General features: G+C 36.9%; 1 protein-coding gene across 3 annotated transcripts in view; it reads left to right on the top strand.

Annotated features, from left to right (window-relative positions):
• ASCC3 (activating signal cointegrator 1 complex subunit 3) overlaps nucleotides 1-26,476 on the top strand; it is a 275,119-nt gene that overhangs the window by 174,136 nt on the left and 74,507 nt on the right. For all 3 annotated transcript variants that reach the window (XM_057489450.1, XM_036890362.2, XM_036890359.2), the window contains exons 29-34: nucleotides 69-189; nucleotides 2,262-2,404; nucleotides 17,385-17,522; nucleotides 17,613-17,733; nucleotides 19,095-19,227; nucleotides 22,147-22,272. In XM_057489450.1, the coding sequence (XP_057345433.1) occupies nucleotides 69-189; nucleotides 2,262-2,404; nucleotides 17,385-17,522; nucleotides 17,613-17,733; nucleotides 19,095-19,227; nucleotides 22,147-22,272 (782 nt within the window). The remainder of the gene's footprint in view (nucleotides 1-68; nucleotides 190-2,261; nucleotides 2,405-17,384; nucleotides 17,523-17,612; nucleotides 17,734-19,094; nucleotides 19,228-22,146; nucleotides 22,273-26,476) is intronic.

Here is a 26,476-nt window from a genome sequence, read left to right as displayed (position 1 = left end):
GAGGCATTATTACATTATAAACCTAAATATAAAAGTGGAAAATGGTTTCTGTCTCATTCTCCCTGTAGATGGGCTTGTTCAACTTCCGACCATCAGTACGTCCAGTTCCACTGGAAGTTCACATTCAGGGCTTCCCAGGCCAGCATTACTGTCCTCGTATGGCCAGTATGAATAAGCCTACATTTCAAGGTAAGCTTCAGATTCTTGGAATGAAATAGCAACTGTTTTGTATGGTAGCCTTTTAAGGTCATTCTAAATAATTTGGGTTTCTTTCACAGTGTGTTTCTGTTCCAACTTGTGCCAAAATCTGAAACTACCTCAACTGTTAAGGAATATAGATATTAATTAACTATTGAAAATTAAAGAAATTTCATAGATGATAGTGTCTTTTAATAGAGTAAATATATGTAATTTTAAAAAGTATTCAAATCATTTATAAATTTAATGTGTTAAGCTATTTTCTGTGGTAGATGCTTAAACAAATGAAAAGTAGAAACTGCAAGTAAAAACACTCCCTATTTTATTGAAACATGTTTTCTGTAGGCTGCATAAGGAATATTTATTACATCAATTAAAAATAACCTCCAAAATAAATTCTCTAATGTGAACTGTGCTTGATTGTGAGGTGACAGTTGCGAGGTGACTTTTTAGCTGCTGCAATTAGCCTTATGACAGAAGCAAAGTATTGATTGTGAGCTAGAGACCAGTCTTGGCAGTTCAGATTATTTACACCTCCACAGAAGCATTGCACAAAATCACTAATGAACAATAAATCTGCAGTGAGCTGTTCAGCCACACCTGTTCCTGCAGCAGCAAAAATCCATTAAATGTTGAGGTTTAAAAAAGAGACAGATTCATTCATGATTATGTGTACAAATTATACCCATATTGTACTAATATGTATATTTTAAACATTGTACCTCTAATATGATTTATCAGAGCATACCCTTTATATTCTATAATATTCTGATATACTGTGAAGGAACAATAAGATAAATGAGTTTGTTTTTCATAGTGTGTATTGTTGAGACTGTTTATATCTGTTTAAGGAATGGCTGATTGCATACTAATGACTGAAATGAAGTATTTTGTGTTATGTAAATCAATAGTAAATAACCGAAATACTTATGCTTCCGTAGACATGGTGTCAGTACAATAGCTATCCTTATAAACTATTTATTATACCTGTCATGGATCCCTATATTTCTTTGAGTTAAGAAATATGGTTTTATGATAGCTTTATTTCTCACTCTTAGGGTATAAATATCATCAAGGTCATGTCACCACTGCCATTATAAACCTGGCTTCTTAGCCCATAAAAAGAAGTTCTGTAATTCACATTTCAAACCAGAAATTATAAGGAGGTTGAACTTTTTTATATAAAATTTTAAATATTTCTGACTATTTTGAGAGACCTGTGTACACATAAGTTCTATTTGCACTACTTACCAGCGTTTTGGAGCCCATGTATAACAAAGAAACCTCACTTCCACTTAGGTCAAATGATGTATGCGGCTGTATTAAGGGTTTTTTTCAGCCTTAGTACCCAAGTTTCATGCCACTCCTCTTCTGTGTGTCTGCTCGTCGTGTGCCCTCACTCACGTGTAGATTCAGGCGTGGTATTCACTTGAGCTGTCCTCCACGTTCTCTTCTCTTCCGGCTTGAAAGCTTACATACATGTTTTTAGAAAAATAGAGGGAAAACATTCTTCTGACTTAACTCTGACTAGTTTACTGATACAGACTCTTAATTTTTCCATCTACTAGTAACAGGGCAAAAATAAAAGCAATTTTTTGTGGCTTGTCATAGAGAGTTCTCATAACCCTGCAGAATCTGACTGTATCTCCCAACCCCAGGACCCACTAACTCTGTAACGTCACTGCTTCTGTGAGCAGAACAGCACTCAGAAACAGGGGACTCAGCTGGGGACGTGGAGCCCCGCACAGCCAGTGACGGAGAGTCCCGGTAAAGCGCCTCCGTCCTCAGCAGCTCTCACAGAACTGGGAAGCCACATAGTCAAATCTCCCTTGTCCCCAGCTGTGTGCTCCCTCAGGGCCAGCTACATTTCCTTTACTGTCACTTCTGTGTCACGCTGTCAGACCCATATCATATCTCAAATAACTGCTAAATTTTATAATCAAGGGAAGAATTCATTTCAACCATCTTCAGCATTAGCTTTCATGTGCCCGTTTGTTATCCTAATGAAATTCAGATTCTGTTTTAAGTGGCTTACCATTTTATTTTCCCCAACTTCTCAACAGCAATTAGAAGTCATTCTCCAGCCAAACCCGTTTTGATATTTGTCTCATCAAGACGTCAAACTCGTCTTACTGCTTTGGAATTGATAGCCTTTCTAGCTACTGAAGAGGACCCCAAGCAGTGGCTGAATATGGATGAAAGAGAGGTGAGCAATATATATATATATTTTTTTGAGAGGGCATCTCTCATATTTATTGATCAAATGGTTGTTAACAGTTAACAACAATAAAATTCTGTACAGGGGACTCAATGCACAATCATTAATCCACCCCAAGCCTAATTCTCAACAGTCTCCAATCTTCTGGAGCATAACGAACAAGTTCTTACATGGTGAACAAATTCTTACATAGTGAATAAGTTCTTACATGGTGAATGGTGCAAGGGCAGTCATCACAGAAACTTTCGGTTTTGATCACGCATCATGAACTATAAACAATCAAGTCAGATATGATTGTTCATTTGATTTTTATACTTGATTTATATGTGAATCCCACATTTCTCCCTTATTTATTTTTTTTAAATAAAATGCTGAAGTGGTAGGTAGATGCTAGATAAAGGTAGAAAACATAGTTTAGTGCTATAAGAAAGCAAATGTAGATGATCAGGTCTGTGCCTATAGGCTAAGTGTTAATCCAAGCTAGACAAGGGCAACAGAACATCCACAGATGCAGAAGATTTCTTTCAAAACAGGGGGGGCGTGAGGTTCTAAGCCCCACCTCTGTTGATCCCCAATTTCTCACCTGATGGCCCCCCTGCAACTGTGCCTGTCTTAGGTTGTTCCTCCCTTGAGTAATCTTACCCGTCTCTGGCTAACCAGTCATCTTCCGGGGCCATACAGGGAAATGTAAAGTTGGTAAGTGAAAGAGAAGCAATATTGTTTGAAAAGGTTAGCTTTTTACTTCTTTGCAGATTTATGCCCTGTGGCTTCTATGCCCAGCATTTGTCTTGAGGTATCTTTACCACTTGGAAGAACTGAGCAATATATTTTATTTTTACTTTATATCCATGTCAAATAAATTTGTATTGTAGTATAATGGAAATTATATTTTAATCTACACTAAATGTTTAGTTTTAATCTATACAGAAAGTTTAGTATAACATTACAGAAATTTGGAGGACAAAAACAGAGGAAAGAGGAAATGCATAATATTGCCACCTTAACACCATCAGTATTTTAATTTTCTTCCAGTATTTTTTACTAAATATTTTTTATATCCATATTTATTGTCATATTTTTCTCTTTAAATCATCACCTATGTCTGTTTTAATATTCAACTAAGTTTTCATAATATGTGAGTGTTCACTGCCCTCATGGAACTTATAATCAATTTTGCAAAATGAGCATTTTATAAAACATTTTGTATAATGATACCATTTTTGAAAATGTAGAAAACACTAGTATTTATACATTAAAAACCTGTTGTTACCTTTTAAACGTTAAAACCATCACCAAAATTTTAAGCAATTATAATTTTTTATGTCTACATAATTGTATTTTATTGTGTGGCTATTTCACACATTTTTATCCTCTAATTAAATATTGTGCATATGTATTGTTATTGGATTTTCTTTACTTAGAATTAGTTCCTCAGTATAGAGTTCCAAATTAAGAATTAATGGGTCAAATAATATGAACATTTTTATAGCTTTTCATGTACACTGCTAATTACTGTCCAAAAGGGCCATACCAGTTGAGGTTATCACCATTGATACAAGAATTGTCCGCAGTATATGAGAGTAACAGTTTTGCTATATCCTTATGTGTTGTAATGTATTGATAGGATACAATGTTCCTTATTATTTTACTGTCTTAATGTATGCCTTTTTCTTGTGTGGTTGAACTTTTTTTCCTCATGTATTTGTTTACTAGTTCCCTTTTATTCTTTTTTAGTCTCTTCATTCCTTTGGGCTCTTACCGGTTGTGGTACAGCATTTTTCTTACAGAATTGTGTGAACCTTACCAAGTTAAAAAAAGCTAGTTCATTGGGTGTCTTTTTATTCTTAGTAGCTTTATATGAATAGAAGTGTTACACATTACATGCTACAATCTGTTAAGATGGTCCTTTGTGATTATTCTACTTCTAAATATACATATACCTCCTTTCCTCCATAGTTTATATATATTTTCCTTTCTTATACTTTTCCAATTTTAAAAATATTTTACTAGCTAAAGTTACAGTGGAAAAAAATAGATAAATCAATAATAGAGTTGTTGCATTGTCTCCGTTCACCTTCTGTATCTCCTATTTCTCATCTCGTGTCTTGAAGAAAAACAGTAAAAAAACAGTGTTCCTGCACACACACACACACACACACACACACACACTCACAGCTGTGCATTTAGCACATATGTGACTCACATTAACCTCAAATGTCAACCTCATGTGCTCTTCCCAGCTATAGTGCAGCTCTACTATTTTTTTTGTCTTAATGTATGAGACCTGAGAAACTGTGAACAGCTCAGACATTGTGTAGAATTATTTGTTTTTTTTTATGAGCACAAAAATCATCAAGGCTAATTAGACACCACAGAATGTACTTGCATGGTTTCTGCTGTTTGTAGATTTTCACTGCTAAAATAGGACAGCTAGAAATTGTCATTTCTAGGATATGTTGTTTCATCAAGCCCTTCTCAAGAATAAGACAACCCAGGCTTTTTTTTATTCCTGCCTCTAAAATCAATCACCTTTAAAATAAAAATTTCACAGGGTTTGCAATTGATTACTATGCAAACTCAATTTGCTTACACCAAAACCTATTATAAAGCAGGTGTTTCAGTTGTTGAATCCCTTACATAATTAAAATAGGAAGACTTTTTAATACTTTAATTTTTGTACCAGTTACTTACCATAGTAGCCTGCTAGAAGCCTGGTGGCGCTTCCTGTGTCCTGGGGCAGGACAAGGGCGTTCCGAGCAGGACTCTAGTGTCGGTCAGGTGACTGTTCAGGACCGGGGAGGCACAGGAGCAATTACTGCGGCAGCTGTGGCACAGTGCCCGTGGAACCCGGCAGCATCAGAACCATTCTGCAACGGAATGGTGTGAAGTCGGGAAGTAGCCCTAGATAAGGCGGAGAGAGGGGAGGGAGGAAAGAAAGCTAGAGGAAGTCTGAAGAAGATGGAGGTAATGTGACTAAGGAAGTGAACATATGAGCTCTGTTTCATTTCTTAGCAAAGGCAAAAAGTTACCCTTCTATCTTCTTATCCCAGTAAAGTCTCAGAGTATCAAGAAGCAGAAGGACCCTTTCAGGTATATCAGAGATGGGAAATCATACTGCAGCATGAGGTTCTCCCAAAAGTAATTCCCTTTCTTATTTGCCATTACAAAGATTTCTTGCAGTGCTTCAAAACTATGTGGGCATGTGCTGCCATGTCAGCGTGGATTCTCACCTTGACAGCCACCACGTTCACCATTAACTTCAAACTGTTGTTGGGTTTTTGCATCACCCTCTCAAGCTTCAAGTCCAAGATAGAATCATGAATACCGAAGCTTCAGTCACTTAACTGTAGCAGAAATAGGGAATATCTTCCCCTCTTTGGCCTCTGTTGCAGGAGGAGATGTTCAGGTACTGGCCGTCTGTGGACAGCAAAGGTGTACCTCATACAGCCCTTTTTGCTGCCCAAGCTCATTCATATGCCATTCTCTCCATACCTACACTTTACAGAAAGTTTTAAAAATTCCTCCTAATAATGCAGTTCTCCCTTACATAACCAAAGTTCACTCATCCCAACCCAAGGGAGACAACTGAAAAATCTCATCACTGACTCCTTTAGTCGTAGCTCTCTTGGTTATATCCAGATACCCTTGTTATTTTGCAATCCCATCTCATTATTTTCTAGCAAGTAAACTACATTATAAAGTTATCTGCAACCAACACATGCTACATTCAACAGTAGAGGAAAGAACAATGAAATTAGTTCAAGTGTCTTAAGTATGTTAGTGCATATATGAGATAGCAAAGAAGCAAGGGTGGAGCCCACAGTATTTGTTTCTGTAACTGACTGGAGCTAAACAGATATTAAGTGATTTATTTTCTCTACCATCCATCACCTGTACACTTCCTCTTCAACCAGCCCCTAAGCTAATTAAGATTCTTTAAACAGTGGAGTAACCAAAACCCACATTCCTGAGACATTGGAAATTGGGCTTTCATATATGCTTAGTATATATAAACTATTTGGACTTTTTGTATATGCTTATCCAGGGTTTTAAACATTTTTTATCATTTTTTCTGATGGATGCAGTAGTGTGAGAAGGTTCCTGTGGGGCCCATTCCATCCCCCCTTATTGTGTAGCAACAGGCCCAGTCCTCTGAACTACGCTATGACCACATTCTGTTTGTTCCCTCATAGCATGAGAACCTCAAACAACCATGTGGCTGTCCAAGTAAATTGTTACATTCCCTGGGATATTAAGCCTCCACACTAGCAGAGCTAGAGATACAGGAAAAGGAGACAGTTATTTTCCAACTAGTTGATTAGCTCTAATTGCAAAAGACATGCACACCTTGACTACTTGGTTCCTAGAACTGTATGTTCAGGCAGTGAGAGAGGTAGTGTCATTTATGCTTACCGAATCAGAGCATATATCTCATCCTATGATATAACACCTAACCTTGCCAAAGTCATGTCTCTCAGCTGCCATTCTGAGTCGTTAATCTATAAAACCAGCCCTTTCTGGGTAGGGAGAGATGTCACAGACCAGGAGATCTTATGGCATCCGTCTTCATCTTTCTCTATGAAATGAGCTCCTCAGGTGGAAACACTATTGTATGGGGTGTCGTCATGATGTATGAGGCATTACGTAATCCTACCATTGAGGCTACCAGCAGGAAAAGAAGCGAAATCCAAAGTGCCCATTCTAGACATCATCTCAAACAGATATCGTCTCTGTGATAGAAAGGGTCCACTACAATCTCCCTGCCACCAAACAGCTGTCTGGCCCCAGGGGCTTGGGGCTTCAGGTTACCTGTATCATTAGCATATTAGGCACTTAACAGTAGTAGCTGGAGCTGCCTAAGGAAATGGAAGTCCATGTTTAGCCCATGCACAGTTTTCATCTCTTTCCATGGTGCCATTTAGTACATTAATGCATTGCACAGAACACTGGGGTCTGGGAGGGAGACCGCCTAATATCCTCAGAGGTGGTCATTTTGCCTGGTTGTCTATTAACAGCATTTTCTGCATGCTTTTAACTTTTCAGTAAATATCTTCATGGGATACAGGTAGTCTTTTATTCTGGGACCATTCTAAAAGTTCATCCATGTAAAACTTCTGTCTTTCTTATTACCTGTCCTCCAAGACCATTCTTGCCAAGCCCCTGACCATTTGCTTGTCTAGTAAATACAGAGCAAAGTGTAGATGACCAATTCATGTCATGTCTACTTTGCAGTAAATGACAGGGAAATACCTGCCACTCAGCTTTTACTCCTTTCCTTAGTGTCTTTCCTGAAAAGGGCCATGACACCACATCAGTGTGCTTCATATGGGGCTGCCATCTTATTCAAAGCCATTTGGAATTTGGAGTTCTCTTTTTCCCCACAGTCGACCTGGCATAAGTAATACCCCATGGGGCCTAGGCAGGTTGAAGTAAGAATAATATGGCAGAAATAGGCACACATACGGAATGTCCATAAATTATCTTTCTTGATATTCTTGTATCTGGTCCTTTCTTTTCTTCTAATGATGGACAACTCCTTGACGCACCCAAGTATACAGCTAGGTAGATGAGGTAACGTCCAGTGCATGATGAGCAGCTTCAGTTGCACAGTTACCTGATGTCACATAGCCAGGCATTTTTTCTCTCATACTCTCATATCAAAAATATCCATAAAATAGTAATGTTCCAACTTAAATCAATAGGCAGCACTTACCAGAATTTGTATTTATTTATTTAACATGCATTCACTGAATGTAGCTTACCAAGTGCTAGCTGACCCCAATACTCAAGGAGCTTAATTAAGAAGAAAGAAATTTTAAAACGTATATATATATATATATATATATATATGATTAAGCAAGTAAATTAATATCAAATTATAAATATTGCTGTGAAACTAAACAGTGAAAAAAATGAAACACTGAAGGGTTGGGAAGCTTCTTTAAATAGAATGATCAGAGAAGATTTCTCTAAGGACATGTCTTAAGCCAAGAACCAAATTAAAAGCCAAGAGAAAAGATAACAGCCTTTCAGGTGAAGGGAACAGTAGAGTATGTTAAAGGAACTGAGAGATCAGTGCAGCTGGAACACAATAAGCTAGGAGGAAGTGACGGAAGTATGAGAGAGAGGCCTGAGACCATGGCTGAGGAGCGTGGCTTTTTATTCTAAGTACTATGAAAAGACTATCATTTATTTATTTACTTATTCAATAGACATTTTTTGGGCTCCCTCTGTGTGTTAAGTAAAGTTCCTGCCTTATGGAATTAACATTCTAGTGGGAATGATAGATAATAAACAAATATGTGGCAATTGCTCTGGAAAAACAATAGCTGGGTAAAGGGAGTAGGAAGGTGGTAGTGGAATGTTGTACATTAATATAAACAGCGAAGGCCTCTCTCTTGAGAGTACCTTTGACCAGGGAGGTGAAGGAAGGAAGGAAGCCAACCAAGCAGATACTAAAAGGGGTGGTCAGGGCATTAAGAAGTTTTAAGTTAAACAAATTATATACTCCCAGTTTACATTTTAAAATCACTTTTGCTGCTTAGTGGGAAATGGATTGAAGTGCAGGTAAGCATGGAATCAATGACTGTGATGACCTAGGGGCCACCCAGGGTGGAGACAATAGCAATGGAAAGATGTTTTGGGCTAGATTCAACAGATTTCTGAGAATTGGAAGTTCTCTGAGGAGTGGAAGTTAAGAAAAAGAAAAGAATCATGAATGGTGCCCTAGGTATTAACTGTAAACATCTGAGTAAATAATGGTGTCATTTGTTGAAACAGGGAGGGCTGAGAGTGTAGAAGAGAGAGGAAGGAGAAATATTTGAGCTAAAAAGAAAAAGGAAAAAAGTTGTATTTTGAACATAGATTTCATCTGTACATCCAAGACTTCAAGTGTAGATTCCAAGACAATTGTGAGATGTGAGATGAACGCATGAACTTGAGAGCTTCAGCATAGGAGCCTTCAAACCCGGGTGAGCACCTGGGACCCTCAGAGAGTGGGGAGGCAATCAGGCCGGAGGGACTCTGTCCTTGTGAGCCCAGGTAGAAAATAAGGAGCTAGCAAAGGGCACTTTGAAAAAAGAGAAAGTGGCGCCAGTGAAGAAAGACGGTGTTCTAAAACACTGCAGAGAGAGGGTTCATGAAGCTTCGAAGGAGAACTTGACCTCATCAAACATTAATGGGAGTTGACTGAGATGAAGGCAGAGCTTTAGCACTTGGACATCCTGGGGGAACCTGGCAAGCAGAGTCAGTGATACGTGACTAGAAGCCAGTTTGGAATGAGTTGAGGAGTAAATGGGTGGGAAGGGAAATGAGGAGAAATGGAACCAGATAGGTTGTCCAATTCCTTCTAGAAGCTTTGCGGTGTAATTTACTGTTATAACTTAGCAGCTAACAAGTATGGCCTTTAGGCTCCTGCAGTCAGGTCCCGAATGTTAAGGTGGGACGGTGCTAGGATCCGGGTAGTCGCCAGCCTCAAAAAGAGAGAGACGACCAGAGGGAACACCTTTCCTCCGAGTGGAGTCCCTGAGTGGGCGCTCGGAGTACTGCCCGTCCTTCAGCGCTCCCTCCCGGGCCGAGAGGCCGAACTGGGCTTAAGGCCAGACTTCATTCCTCAGTCCTGCTCCTATGCCCCCCTCAGCTCCTCTGTGTATCTTGCCAGTTAGCAGAAGGGTTACCCCTTCCTTCCTCCACACTGTTGAATAAGGTCCAGGCAGCTGAAAGAGAACATCAAAAAGAATTAGCTATCCTTTTGTGTGTGTGTGTGTGTCCTTAGAAGTGGTAATGGATTAGAATTCTGGATGGCCTTTTGCCCTGAAGGCCCCAGACCCAAATGGTTGTGTTCTAAAGTCTTTAGTATCCCAGAAGGAAGGTGGGGGCGGAATCTGAGGCAGGGAAGGGAAGGTGTCCTGGCTAGAGCAAGGTACGGAAGGATCAGATGGAGAGAGCGTGCAAATCAGGAATACGGAAGCTAAGTGTTCCTTAGAGCGAAAATACAGTTACACCTTGTTAATTCAAATTAATTGGCTGGAAGACTCATGTAAATTACACTGAACATTATTAAAGAGCAGTGCTAATTATAATTTTACACCATGCTTCAAAGTGATTTCATGGAAAACTTTTTAACATAGATGTACTAGAGGAGCACTTTCATGAAAAAGAAAGATTGGTATTATTTTACATGCTTCTACTGACAGAATTTTTAGATGCTAAAAAAGTTTATCATTTTAATTTAAACTTAACTCATCCAACTTCATTACAACTAAACCCTTCATAGACTTACAAAGATGAACTAGCTTCACTCAAAATCATCACAAGTTCATGTACTGTGGAGAATCTATTAATAACATTTTAATATAGTTTTCTTTGATTCATTTGCTTTCTCATTCAGTATATGTATACATCTTCCTATAGCTAAGAAGTTAGTGCCAGGCTTTGAAGATGGACTGAGATTGCTGAAAACCGGAAATGGAGTTTTCTGCAGGGTAACCACATTTTCAACTCAAAGGATCTGTTCTTTTGTTTTAATCAAACTAAAATAGATTTAGCTTGTGATGCTACAGTTCCACCCCAAGTGCATTCTATTTCAGGCCTCAGACTTCTAATTAGTTGACCAGTAAAAAAAATATTAGGCTAAGAATATTAACTGTCAAAACAGATGTTATCTACAGACTTGCTGAGCATTGGACATTTGAACTCAGTTGGGCCTCATGGAATATTTGTGTAATTAAGAGCATATCTACAAGATAGGGAGCTGCTCTGCTTTATTTGGCCTCAGTTGGTAAACATGCATGTCCTGCTGAAGAAGAGACGACAGTCTAGTTATGCTTAGTAATAACTGATGTGTTCATAGTGTTTCATGATTATATCATTTAATCATGAATTTTGGGAGGGTTGATCTTATGATCCCCCTTTTACAGATGCAAAAGATGAAACTTCAGAAACTTAAGAATTAAGTGATTCATCTGCCCAGTAGCACACAGCTGGGGAACTCAAAACTGGGGTGGCTGACCCAGAGCTTGTGTTCTCTTACTCTGCCATGCAGTCGATGGAATCATTGACAACATACTGACTAGGGAAGATGGAAGAGTCAGAGTGGGGGTGTATGTGGACAGAAATACAGTGAAGACAGAGAAGAGACAGCAGCTAAAATATCAAACACAAGCAACCAGCAAGAGCTGGTTCCTCACTCATAAGAGGTGATATTTTAGTTTAGAAAAGACAGTAATTTTAGATAGTCTTCATTTTTAGGCACAGATGTAGAAATACTTAATAAAGAATAAATAGACTTGCAGATCATCTGCATAGAGTTCCTGAGCTGTGTGAGTCCAGTACGTTACTGATTATTTCAAATCTTCCCTGTTTTCTTGCATATTGTCTCAAACAGTGAGGCCCAACCCTAAGTCACATGAGTGATATTGTGACTTTAAGTGGTTGTTTGAAGTATATCACCATTCATGTGGTCATTAAAGGGTAGCAATGTGATTCAGAGGATGGACTGGAGCCAGGCTTCGTGGGTTCAGTCCTGGCTGCCCATTACAAGCTACATGACCTCAGTGGGGTGTTTAACCTCTGAGCCTCACCCCTTCATCTCTAGAAGAGTAATAATAGTTTTATACTGATAGAATTGTTGTGAAGACTAAATGTATTAATAAATTTAATTGAAACAGGCTGGGAATAGAGTTAAATGTTCAATAATTGTTAACTTATTCCTACTATAGTACAGTACCATTGAATAATACCTTATAAGTAGATATGTTCTTTTTGCTGAAAGCTCTATGGTAAATCTGGTCTTATTTTTAAAATCTTTTACTTGCAATTCTTTAAAAATTTGACTCATATTAATACAGCATTTATTCTTGTTAAATTATGCTACTTTAGAAAATTAATTTTATAATGTCCCTTTTATCTGCATTTTAAAAGCTTTTCAGTATATAGAAATGCTGTCCAAGCATATGTTAGAATCCCCAAAATGAAAATGAGTAGAAAATGTATATTCAACAATAAATATGAAGCACTCACACTGGGACTTCCTACTAAGAGCATAGTGAATGAAGTCAGAAACAGTAATGAAAAATCTTCAGTATCTCACCCTACAATGCAGTTTTGATATTGCTGTCATTAAGACTCAGGCAAGCTAAAAAGTAAACATTGAAAATAGTATTATGTTTATTTAGCAGACAGCAAAGACTTTCATGTTACTCTTTGGGGTTCACTTACATGTGTAATTCACATACAATCATATTTAACCACATGTAATATAAATGTGTCCACAGCATCATGAGTCATCTGAAGTATCATTGTTGGGACTTCACAAGGTGCTTCAAGGAATATGTTATAAGGAGTATTGGTAAAGTTGGGCAACTTGCTGTTTTTAATTCATTTGTTTTTTATTTCTTTCCTCTTACAGGTAGGTCAATAGAATACCCTAAAGTGTTTCTTTCATTTTAGTGTTTTCCCCTTCCATCTGGGGGGTTTATCATACAGAATTGTATTGTAAGAAATTAATAGGTGGTAATTACAAAGAAATGATTTAACTTAATTTAACATCTGTACTACATGTGATATATTTAATTATCTTTATTTTTAAAAAGTCTCCCTAACTTCCATTATTCATCTATATGCTGTATCTCTTATTGAGCGCTTTGGGTAATTGATAAGCACTGTTCAGTGGCATATGGTCTGAGTCTGACGTGCTTTGAAAAGAGCACAGAGTTCTGATAATGAGGACTCTGTGAAAATGGGAAAACCAGCACAACAGATATGCTTTGAGAAAGTATGGGTTTTAGCATCTTGAAACAATATATCACACTCAGAGGGGCAGAGCTGGGCTGTGCAATCTGTTGGCTCATTCTTGTCCAATCTGGTTTCCTCCTTTCTTTTGGAGCCACTATTGTCATCAGCTCACTGAATTATATTCCGACTGGAATGTATTTCAGGCACAGAGTAATGCATCTACTTAAATGGAATCCTATCTTTCTACAAAAGCTTTTTGAGTATAATAAATTTAAAATATAAAAAAAAATTCTATTAAGTTAAAGTAATTGGTTCAACAGTTTACATATGTGCCTCCTCCCCCACCACCCTAAAAAAAAAGAAAAGGACCATTACTTAGAGAAATATAGATCTGTTTTTCCTTTATTTATAATACCAAATAATTTTTTTGGTTTAACTATCAGGTAGACATACTCAAAGACTGTTGATTGGAAAGATACTCACACATTACACCAAATATTGGTTTTATAGAAGTGAACAGTGGAATTAAAATTCCCTCTGTTAAAGTGTTTTAATTATCATGATTATTATTTTTTAAATTCTATAGCAGTCTTCCTTAACAAGCATTAAGCCTTAATGTCCTAAGGTTTCCATTGTATGTAATAAATGAATTTTTCTCCTAACCATCTAGAACAGTGCTGTCTTTGGAAAAATTAAGAAGATGGTAGTTAATATATTTTTGTGGGGCTTCATTCCCTCATAGAAACAGGCTGAGAAAGGCTACCCTATAGTATTCAAAATAACTGAGTCTTAATTTTAAATATACTGGATTATGTAAATGAATAAGATGTTACATTAGAGCCACATTACTTTATGTAAAGGATTAAATGTGATAATCTTTGTAAAGTGTTAAGCACAATGCCTGACACATAATAATTACTCAACAAGTAATATATACTGCAGTGTTTTGAGCTTTCATTATCCTAAGTTCTGAAAAATTTTGCTGGTATTACATTGTGATCAAGATAAAACTTATTTTTATTTTAAGCAGAGTAATAAAGATGTGTAATTTAATCAAAAGTTTATATTTTTGAACTTAAACAGGCTATTTCAGTAGTATGTTTAATGATTGAGTAATATTGCTACAAATTTTGCTTTTTTATGATGTTCAAATAACTCAAAATTCATCCATAATAACCATGTAATAAATGAAACTGTTTTTTGTGATTGTCCTCATGAGGAATTTAGATCTTTGCCAGTTAAGAGAGGCAAATAGTTCTTTTTAATCCATTGATTTATGTGAAAGTGGGGCAGAGGGAATGAGAAAGCCAGCCTTCCTTGTTGTGAAAGGAGAGGATATTAATGCCTCACCACACCTCCCGCCATAGGATTCTTCAGTTCTCCTCTGGTAGAAAGTACATCGCTTGTTTGGGTATATTGGCATTGCCGTAGAACACCATAAATTATACGAGTAATAACATTACACTGTTAAATTTAAGTTAGAAACTGAAAAAAAAAAATTCCCTAAAACTAATTGTCCATGTAAAAATATCAGTGAATTAATTCTTGATAGTGTAAATTAAATCTTTTTTTTTTTGCTGTTGAACTATTGAACAAAAATGGATAATATAGGCTGTCACTTGAGAATGGCCAACACCTCATTTATGAGACAAGATGAACACCTTTCTTCATAGCATGCATTTGTAGCCTGTGCTAAATGTAAAGTTCAGGAGGATTTGTTAATACATTTCTGTATTCTTGCTAAGTAGTTTATAAAATAAATAATTCAGAAATATCAGATGAGCGTACCGTGACTGTGAAACAGACGGAACTGTTTATACAGTACTTCCAGCTCAGGGAAAGTTGTAAATAGCATGGTATGAATGTCATTAAAATATGACCTATTCTATACAGTACTCTTTATGCATTAATAATTATTGTAAAGCCAAGCTTCATATTCCTAGTTTCTGGATTATTAATATAAAACAAGTTGTTCCCACATAAAATAAACATGGAAAACTTTTCTGACCATTGCAAATAAAATGAGTAGAACTGGCAGCGGCTGGAGTGCTTTATCGTATGGATATGTTGTCTCAGGCATATTTAAACTGCAGAAGCCAGCTCAGGTTCCTCTAGATGGAGATTTTGTGAGTGAACCTGTTTCCAAGTTCCTCCTTCACTATTGTTTACTGTTGGATTGTGGTGGTGAAGCTATAGACATAATTAAAATATGTCATTCTTTTAAATGCTTGCATCTTCTCAAACCACTGTACCTCTGCATTCCTCTTATGGAGTTGCCCCGAAAGAAATTCCACACATTACACCTGTGTCATCCTCTGCTTTAAGGACCAGTAGAGGTCTATTATTAAACAGAAAGAGATTGGGCTTTTCTATTTAGTTCTTTACAAGGAGTAAGTCTTGTAAGAAAACAAGACTGCTTGTTGCCATAAAAATCTGTGTTGCATTTAGTATTTTCTATGTAGAACGTAAAGTGATAGAATATTCAGAGAATATTCATAAAACATGAGTTTCAGAAACCATTTAGACATTTGAAAATTTAGTGAGCTAAATGGGCTGGAAATGAAGTCTATTTTAAAATGCAAAAACTGGAATATATAAGAATTCTGAATATAGTAAACTTACCACTAAAAATAAGTGAGGAAAGGGATTATTTAATTAGTATTGCTAGAATAACTGGTTACTTAGGAAGAATAAATTTAGATTTCTGCAATACTTTCTATTACAAAGTAAATTATAAATTATTTGAATGTTAAAAATCTATAGCAGAAAGCACTATTCATAATAGCCAAGAAATGGAAGCAACCTAAGTGTCCATCAGTAGATGAATGGATAAAGAAGATGTGGTACATATACACAATGGAATACTATTCAGCCATAAGAAGAAAACAAATCCTACCATTTGCAACAACATGGATGAAGCTAGAGGGTATTATGCTCAGTGAAATAAGCCAGGCAGAGAAAGACAAGTACCAAATGATTTCACTCATATGTGGATTATAAGAACAAAGAAAAAACTGAGGGAACAAAACAACAGCAGAATGACAGAACCCAAGAATGGACTAACAGTTACCAAAGGGAAAGGGACTGAGGAGGATGGGTGGGAAGGGAGGAAAAGGGGGGAAGAAAGGGGGCATTACGATTAGCATGTATAATGGTGGGGGGGGGGCACAGGGAGGGCTGTGCAACACAGAGAAAATAAGTAGTGATTCTACAGCATCTTACTACACTGATGGACAGTGACTGTGATGGGGTATTTGGGGGGGACTTGGTGATGGGGGGAGTCTAGTAAACATAATGTTCATCACATAATTGTAGATTAATGATAGTAAAATTTTTAAAAATCTATAGCAGACGTAGAAGAAATAGTGGGTGAATAGGTATTTGCTCCTAAAATGAGGCAGTTTTCTGAACAACAAAATGTAAGGGGCAAACTTAAAAATTTAAGTCTATAAAGAAAACAAAAATATGTAAATAAAGTACAAATAGAAAACTGGATGAAAGTATTATAGCATATGATAAACAAGCAGTTGATACCTTTAATATATATCAAAAACCAGTAAGAAAAAAAACTGTCACATCCACTTAAAAAAAAGAAAATAATTTTTTTTAAAGCCAGTTAATATGAAAAATGTTAACTTCACTCACTGTTGATCAAAGAAATGAGAAGCAAACAAAGTTACATCAGCTTGATTTTTTAAATTAAAATACTGAGGCTCAAAGAGGTTATGTGACATGCCCTAGGGTCACTTAGGTTCAGTGAGAAAGCCTAAATTTGAATGATTCCTGTCCCTCTGGTGTACTGACTGACTTTTTTATATTAACTTTTTGTCCATATTTTCTGAATTATTAGCACTGAGCCAGGAAAAAAAAAGATAGGTTTTCTACAAGAGATGAACAGACACAGAAACATTTCAGTCAACATTACATGCCTTTTAATAGTTACTTGTTAAGGGGATATTCTCTTTATCCACAGGTTTTTTTTTTCCCTTGAGGCATAAAAATAAGACAGATAATATTTAGACTTTATTTAATTAGTATTTAAATTAATTCATTTAAAATATATATCCTCACTAAGTAGATGGTCTTTTCAATTAATTTAATCATAACTGTAGACAGGACCTATATTTTTATGTTCATAGAGTACCATAAAAAGCAAAACACAAAATGAATCAAATCAGTCCTCATATGAAAATTTTAAGCTAATGCACTAGGTCTTTTGTGTTTTTATTTGCAGATGGAGAACATCATTGCAACGCTAAGAGATTCCAACCTGAAGCTGACGCTTGCTTTCGGGATAGGGATGCATCATGCCGGACTTCACGAGAGGGACCGAAAAACAGTAGAGGAGCTCTTTGTAAACTGTAAAGTTCAGGTATTTTTCTTTTCCGTGAACAGGTATTTAAATGTAACTTAAAAGTTATGTTTTAATTAGATATAAGATTTTTATCTTTTATTTTTTTAGGTTCTCATTGCTACAAGCACATTAGCCTGGGGTGTAAACTTTCCAGCTCATTTAGTAATTATCAAAGGAACAGAATATTATGATGGAAAAACAAGACGTTATGTGGATTTTCCCATTACAGGTAATTTTTTTTTTAATTTAAAGAGACATTAAGCCTCTGTTTTAGCCTTAATAATTGGAATTTGCATTTAAATTGTAGAGAATTGATCACATTTACACATATGAGAAAATTACAAATTTTTCTTTTCAGTTCAAATATTACTCAAAATATTGAGCTGTTTTATTTTCTTTTATTAACCCACTTTAATAAGCATCAAACACATAATTAATGGCTTCAAATTCATAAGTAGATGTAAGTACTGATTAGTAGCCCTTATTGACTTAAAATATAAACATTATGATGTTTAATTTTAAATCTATTTCACTAGAAATGACACTTCTATGGGACTTTTAGAACTACAGTACTGTTGCTGAGATTTGTGCATGAACATTCTATTAACGTATATTAAAACTTGACAGAAGCATTAACAGTCGGTTCTGAACAGGGGAATATACTCAGTGTGTATTTCCACTCAATGACTATACATGTAAAAACTCTAGCTTTCAGAATAATTACTTATTTCAGATTCTTGCTGTACAGGAGTCTCCTCTTACACATGGGGAATATGTTCCACGACCCCCAGTGGATGTCTGAAACTCAGTGGATAGTACTGAACCCTAAATATACTGTTTTTTCCTTTACTTATATACCTATGATAAAATTTAATTTATAGATTTAAGAGGTTAACAGCAATAACTAATAGGACAACAATATACTGTAGCAAAAGTTATGGGAATGTGATCTCTCAAAATACCTTATTTTGACATGTATTGTCCTCACCCTTGTGAGGATGTGAGATGCTAAAATGCCTACATGGTGACAGGAAGTGAGCTGAATGACGTAGGCATCATGATGTGCTGTTAGGCTGCTAGTGAACTGACAATATGTCGGGAGAATCCTCTGCCCTGACTGTGGCTGACCACAGGTAACTAACACCACAGAAGGCGAAACTGTGAATAAGGGGGAAACTACTGTGTAAAGGAAAGAAATTTTATACCGTGGATGGGAGAGAGTGAAGCCTAGATGGACCCAATATTCAAAACTAACCAAATGAGTCGGCTGGAGAAATTTTCCTACATGTTTTACTGTGTCTTGTTGAATTAAAAAAGTGGTGACTCTTAAGTAGCATTTTTAAGCATTACCTAAGGAACATTTCATCTTTCTTAGTTTTGCAAACAGTAAGAGATTCTTTTGAGGATTCAATTTTCTATCATAATAAATTATTTGATTATTAGGAGACTCAGTCACAGGCATCAGAGACATGCCCTTAAAATACTGTTTCCTTTGTTGTTTTGTCCCGTTGCAGAGACCTGCCACAGCCAGTAAATGCACCTTGTGCTGTGTGCCCCTTTGCAGAACACCTGTCGCTCTCTGTTTTACAGATGTACTCCAGATGATGGGGCGCGCCGGGAGGCCTCAGTTCGACGACCAGGGCAAAGCTGTCATTCTCGTTCACGACATAAAGAAAGACTTTTACAAAAAATTTCTTTATGAGCCTTTCCCAGTAGAATCAAGGTAAATTTTACTCTAAATCAATTTAAATGGATTCATGTAATAGCTAGTTAATATTTATGTGGTTAACATTTTATTAGATAAAAATCATTAAAACATCTAGTTCAAAAGAATTATTTGAAGTGAAGCTGAATATAATTATTGCTGCCTGATAACATTCAATTATAATTTTCACAAAAAAAAACTTAAAGAGAAGCATTGTGGTAACGATGTTCGGTCACATTGATCCTGGGGCCACACAACATGGATTCGTATCTGAGCTCCTCCACTTGCTTGAGGTTAAGCAAGTCATTCGATTCCTCAGGTGCATTCCTTGGTGCACCTATCTGTGAGGCACAAATAATAGCAATACTATCTCATGATCAAATATTATACCACTTATAATAGTGTCTGCCACAAAGTAAGCATTTAATAAAGCATTAGTTTCATTGGTGTTTTGTAGTATAGTCGATAAGTAAATATACAAAATAAAGGGACTTGTAATGAGTACTTTAGGCTGATGGCCCTTTTCAGAATTATCACATACTTTGTGGCCCTATAACTACTACCCATTTAACAGTCTTCCCTCATTTTCTCAGCTGAAAATAGCCTATTCTCCCTCAGATATATCTACTTTTCACTTGTAACAGTTATGAACTGCTAACTGTTGTCGTAGTGTTCCTGAATACACTGTATCCTCTTTACTATATTCTCAATGCAAAAGAAAAAATACATTTTTACTTTACAGTATAGTCTTTGGAGTTTTTATTCTAAGTGCTATAATGTCCACTTTTTTTAATTTGGAAAAATAAAAAACAGATTCAGTTAACACTGTGCTAAGCAAAAATTTATGACTATACTTAAAAGAAGGAATGAATACTCAGTGATCTGAGTATCTCAAGAATTTGCAAAAAAATTAATTGAGCTCAAAGAAAGGAAACAATAAGAAAGATAAGAGCAAGAATTAAAGAATTGAAATCAAGCATACATTAGAAAAGAATCAACAAAGCCAAAAGTTCATTCATTGAAAAGAATAAAATTGATAAACATATAAGTCTAATCAAGAAAAAAAGAGAAGGGACAAAATAATATTAGGAATGAAAAGCTGCCACAAGACATTAAAAAGATATAAAAAACTTTATACAGAAATTTTTAAAATTTAGATCCAATGCTGAAATTCTAAAAAAAACAAAAACGTAACTGAAAACTGACCCAAAAGGAAATAGCAAATCTGAATAGTGTCTTCAATATCAAAGCAACTAAATCTGAAATTTAAAATCTTTCCACAAAGAGCTCGTCTGATGCAGGTGCTTCACTAGTGAACTCTTCACAACATTTGAGGAAGAAATTACATCAGTCTTACATGAACTCTTCCTAATGTGAGAACGATAAGAATATTTGTCAACTTTTCTTATAAGACAAGAATAACCTTGATACCAAAGCCTGATTAAAAAATTTACAGAAACAGAGCATAACAAATCTGTGTCTGTCGTGAATATAGATACAGAAATCATAAACAAAACATTAGTAAATCAAATCCAGCAATATAAAAAAAGATAACGTACGACAGTTAAGTATAATTTATTCCATAAATGCAAAGATGATTATTTGAAAATAAACTAACATAATTCACCACATTAGCAGGAAACAAATGAGAAACATCATATGATTATCTCTCATAGATACAACAAAAAGGAAAAGCATTTGATATAATGCCATACCCATTTATAATAAAATTCTTAGCAAACAAGAATGTAAGGAAATGTCCGTAATCTGATAAAGAGAACTGACAACAAATCTATGGCAGGTAACATAGGTAATAATGAAATACTGAACTTTCTCCCCTTGAGATGGGGAATGATGAAGGAGTGTTCTTCTCGCCACTTCCAGCAGGCATTGTGCTGTAAGGTAAGGAAAAGAGGGAGAAGTCAGTAGGTCCTCCTCAACAGATAGTGCCTGGACAGCACAAAAGGAGGATTTCAGGGAACCGGTAATGCTTGATACTCGTGTCAGTTACACGGATGTGTTCACATTGGGAAAAATCTCTTGTGTTGTATATGTATAACTTGTGTTATTTTCTGTATATATATTTCAGTAAATAGTTATCTAAAAATTTTAATTGTGTACCTTGATATGACTGCTTATTAATATTTTATCTATTACAGTGTATTCCACAGTTTATATATTAACTGCTCTATTAATAGGCATTTAGAGTTTCCAGTTTTCTCTTCTTAACAAAAATTGTTGCAGTGAAGATTTTGCATCCCTATCCTAATATATAAATATTGCTTGAACAGGTGATAATCCAAAGGGAAATCTGAAGGGTCATAGTAATTATCCAAATTGTTATTGCCAAGTGGCCCCCCAAAGTGACTATACAGTTTTATTACAGACTCATACTCCATCACTGGTGAATTGAGAGTAATAAGGAAACTCATTTTTTCATCCAATCTCATGACTTTAAAACATCCTTTGCAGTGTTATGTATGTTATATAAGTTAATACCTGTGTATCATTGCATGTATCCATTATTTAGCCTCTCCTTTTATTGGACATTGTTTCCTCTTTTTTGTATTTCACATAAACTAAAATGAACATTTTGTTATTCCACTTTTTGAATGCATCTGATCATTTTTGCGCACTCTACAGCACCTAGCACAGTTGCCTTCTAGGACTGGGAACTCAATATTCACTGAATAAATGAAGGGGATGTCTTCCCTTTACAGTAACTATCATCCCTTTCTTGCCACCTCTTCTTTCTTCTACCTCAGTGTTATTCCATAGTATGCTCTTCCCTAGCTCCAAGGGGTATCTTCTGTTGTTCTTAACTTTCTCTTCTTGGCTTTTTTCTTCTCCTGAAAGTGACTAGCTCCCTGTCCACCTGCTCTGTGAGATAAAGTAGAGTGTGCTTCATTTAACATTCATATGTGTTTTCCCCCGTAGCTTATTAGGAGTGCTCTCTGACCATTTAAATGCAGAGATCGCTGGCGGTACAATAACATCTAAACAAGATGCAATGGATTATATCACCTGGACCTACTTTTTCCGACGTCTCATCATGAACCCAAGGTAAAGAAAGGGCCACTTTATCTTTTTATTTTGTACTGAAAGAACGTATGTTTGAAAATAATAATCTCTAAGTTCAGGTACATAACAAAAAATTCAGAACTTTGGACATTGTAGGTATATGAATTTCTCCAGAGATCAGATGATGTCTCTGATGTGATCACAATATATTACGATATATTAGAAAGTAAATAACTGTATGCATTTATCACTTAGCTTATCTTAATTAGCATAGCATATCCTCAGAGTTTAGTCTGTAGTTAGGAAGACAGGACACCTGAAGTCATACAGAAATGTACCCAAGTCCATGGTGGTAACTGACTTAGGAGCAGTGGGAATTCAGAGAAGAGTGAGGCTGAGAGAGTTTGTGAGGCATTTGTAAAGTTTAATAAGAATGCTGCAACTGGAAATGCCACTGGGGAAGTTGTGCCGGAGTGTCTTTTGCTTCAGATATTACAGATTAGATCTTCATTCAGCTCCTGTTTGTCAGATGTTATACTAGACCCAGAGGCATAAGGCTTAGTGTACGTCATCCTCTATCTTCAGGGCTGATCTTTTACTGTGGGGAAAAAGACACATAAATCACTGGAATGTAAATCATAGGCACTCTAGCAGAACTGTTTTGTAAGCCAATGAGAATGAAAGCTTCAGAGGAGAGGTGCTACTTCAACCAGATTTCACATCTGGAACAGAAGTAGAAAGGTAGAAAGCACAAAAATACTCTCTGGGCAAAGGCCCTCGGGGCTTGAACGAGTGTTCAGAGAATGCCAAGAAATGTGCTGCAGCCAGAGCTTAAAGAGTATGGGGGCAAGAGAACTGTGTTGACGGAAAGCAGGCCAAGCGTCAGGGAGCGAAGGGCCTGTGTGCCATGCCGAGGACTTTGTGTCTGATCCTGTGGGCTGGGTGAGCCATTGGAAGCTCTGAATATGGTCGGCATCACCTAATGCGGTAATGTGTCAATACCTCAGCAAATATGGTACAGTGGTAGGGAATGAGCTACAATGGGGAGACATTCACAGCCGAAAAGCAGCTAGGAAGCTGTTCAATAAAAGGGGAAAGATGAACAGGACCTTAACAGATGCGGAGGGAACGGAAGGGTGGCGAAAGACGAGGGGCACTCCTGATATGAACAAGGAGAAATATTAAGCCATTGTGAAGTCTTGAACAGAGAGGCGATGAAAACGTTATTGCTGATTCTTACCTGTGGGCACCTTGAGGAACTTGTTTCTCTTCAACCAGTGTTTCCACTTATATAGATAAGAGTTTGAGAATATGGAGGCATTTTCCCTCATCTGTTAGGGCCTCTGGATTAGGTACAAAATATCATTTGGAAACATGACTGCAGCATTGCAAGTTTACCATAGTAAATTTATCACAGGATTAGAATTGTGAAATTATGTACAGAGATAGACTTTACATGTCCTCTAGTCCAACCACCTTGCTTGACATTGAAGAAGGGGAGGTTGGAAATTTATAGTGACTTACCGTGGGTCTCAGAAATACTTTGTGATAAAGCCAGAACTTGAAAACCTGTTTTCTGGCTCACAACCCTTAATTTTTAGAAGGGAGTTGAGGGGTAGGGGAGGACAGCTTGGTGTGTAACTGTCGATATGTTCATTTTTCAGGCAATTAACGTGGTAGAAAAAGCTTTGAATTTGGAATCAGAGCACTGATTCCTGATCCAGGGTTGCCCTTTACTGACCCTCTGACCTCGAGTCACTTCACCTCTCTCCGCTTCCCCTTCTTCATCTGGAAAGTGAGGAAAAGCCTCCCTCCCTCCCAGAGTCCTGTTGAGGCTCGAATACATGAATTGAAGGCTTTCTAAGATCTCTGTTTATTATGAAGAACAAAATTAGTGTTGATTAGTAGCTGTTACTCCTGTTCTCTCTGTGCTTTTACCATCCTAAGAGTCTAGCTTAGAGACTAAGAAACTAATCATTTGTCAGCTTGTCTGACTGGCAGATGAGGGAATCATTCTCTGAGGCAAAAATTCTTTAGCAAATGATAGTCCCTTCCTGAATCTACAGATACACTGAACTTTGTATTGCATCTCCTTTTCTTAAATGTTTTAAAAAACATTTTAACTTACAATTTTGAAACAATTTGAGACTTCTAAAAATTGCAAAAGTAGTACAAAAAAGGAGTGTGTAGTATATATAAAACTGTATGCCCCTCACCCAGTTTCCTCAAGTGTTGACATCTGACCTGACTATAGCAAAATTAGGAAAAACCAGGAAATAAACATTTATGTGACACTATTAACTGATCTACCATCTTTATTCAGATTTCATCTCTTGTCCCACCAATGTCCCCTTTCTGTCTAGGATCCAATTTAGCATCCTGCAGTGCATGTAATTTTTGGTCTCCTTAGTTCACCCCAATCTGTGACATTTCCTCAGTCTTTGTCTGTCATAACCTTGACACTTTAGAAGAATACTAGCCAGTTGTTCTGTACAATGTCCTTCAATTTGGGTTTGGCTGAAGTTTCCTCATCCCTGTTCAGCCTTCTCTGGAGAGCATGCTGTAGAAGTGATGTCATGCTCTTCTTAGTGCATAATATTAAGTTCTCTAGCGATCTCTTCAATATTTAAAAGAATCACCGGTGTGTGGAGCACTCCAAAACAGGTTACTCCGATCTGGTATCAGTTTACAGTCTTATTTCTCCACCTGCCTTCTGACTGTTGCCACTTGGACTTCACTCCATCATTTCAAACCCCGCATGTCTAGAACTGAATTAATCACGCATCAGTATCTTCCTCTGATCTTTCCAACTTCTCTTCATGCTATCACTCTACATCTATTTACACTGACTTCAGACCTCAAATTTGCTTCTTAATTTTTCTTCACCCTTGCTTCCTTAGTTCTCCAACTGTTTAAACTAGTTTAGTCTGTCCCCGATTTAGCCTAGTTTGCAAACTGTCAGATAGTATTGATCAGAAATTTAATGTATTATGTTAGAGGTGGGAACTAGGTAAGGTTTAGTTAGTAGACATGGAATGCATTTAATGTTTATGTATTTCCAACAGTGAGAGTGCAGGGACCCAAAAGCTCAGCTGGAGACGCCAGTCAGAACAGGGCAGGGGACCCACGGAAGGGAAACTGGAGTAGATATCACTCCCTGTTGCTCTGGTTACAAACTGCCTTCTATTTAATAATATTATGATGATAAAATCCACATGCAGCTATAATAAACAGTATTAGTAAAAACAGAACAAGATACTTAGGGAGTTTAACTCATGGACAAAGTCGAAAGCTTGAGGGGATGTACTTGGGTTATAATTTAAATTACACTGGAACCTCAGAGACTGGGGATTGCTTGGGTACTGACAACTCAGGCTATCTCCTGCTCATGTGACAGAAGCGCATGTAAATGAGCAAATATTCCTTAGGTCACATTGCCTCACCTACTTATCTGATGGCCATCATTATGTTGTATACCTAAAATGAATATGATGTTATGTGTCAATTATATCCCAAGAAAACGCTCTGATTAGCAGCTGTATTAGGTTCTACTGGAAAGTGGTAGCAACATAAGTAATGATCTCTAGTCTCAAAAACCATAATATCTCCTTAAAAGGTTACAGCCTAAGCATTTAAAAATGTAATCTGTATTACTTAATTCAGTGATCATTTATTAAGCACCTACTATGTACAACACAGTATTCTAGGCATTTTGAAGATGTATTTGTAAACTGAACAAAAACCTTTCTGCTTTCACAGCACTCATTCTTTTAGCAGAGACAGTAAATGTAATACCTTGTTGAAGATACTAAGTGCTTTGAAAAAAGAGAGAGCAAGGAAAGGAAGGCGGAAGAGTTAGAGGGTAGAAAGGGGAGTGGCAGTATTAAATACAGAGTGGGCCCAACTAAAGGCGCTAAAGGGGAAATGAGGAGATGTTGGTCAAAGTTACAAATAAGTTCTGGGGACCTAATACACAGCATGGTGACTATAGATAATAATTTGCATTGTTGGGGAAAAACAAGATACTGACGTCTGAACAAAGACTTGAAAGTTGTAAAATGGTTGACCACATGCATATCTAGGGGACGGAATTTCCAGCCAAGGGGACAGGAAAGGCTTACAGGCGGCATGTGTGCTGTGCTCAGACACAGCAAGGAGAAGGCACAGCCGAGCAGGGGTCGTGGGGAGCAGCAGCACATGAGGGTCAGGGGGCGGGCGGGGGGCGGCGGTACTGCCGGCTCACGTG

The sequence above is a fragment of the Manis pentadactyla genome, chromosome 12 (assembly GCF_030020395.1).
Source record: "Manis pentadactyla isolate mManPen7 chromosome 12, mManPen7.hap1, whole genome shotgun sequence".
Classification (NCBI taxonomy): domain Eukaryota; kingdom Metazoa; phylum Chordata; class Mammalia; order Pholidota; family Manidae; genus Manis; species Manis pentadactyla.
This window is presented reverse-complemented; position numbering and strand designations above follow the sequence as displayed.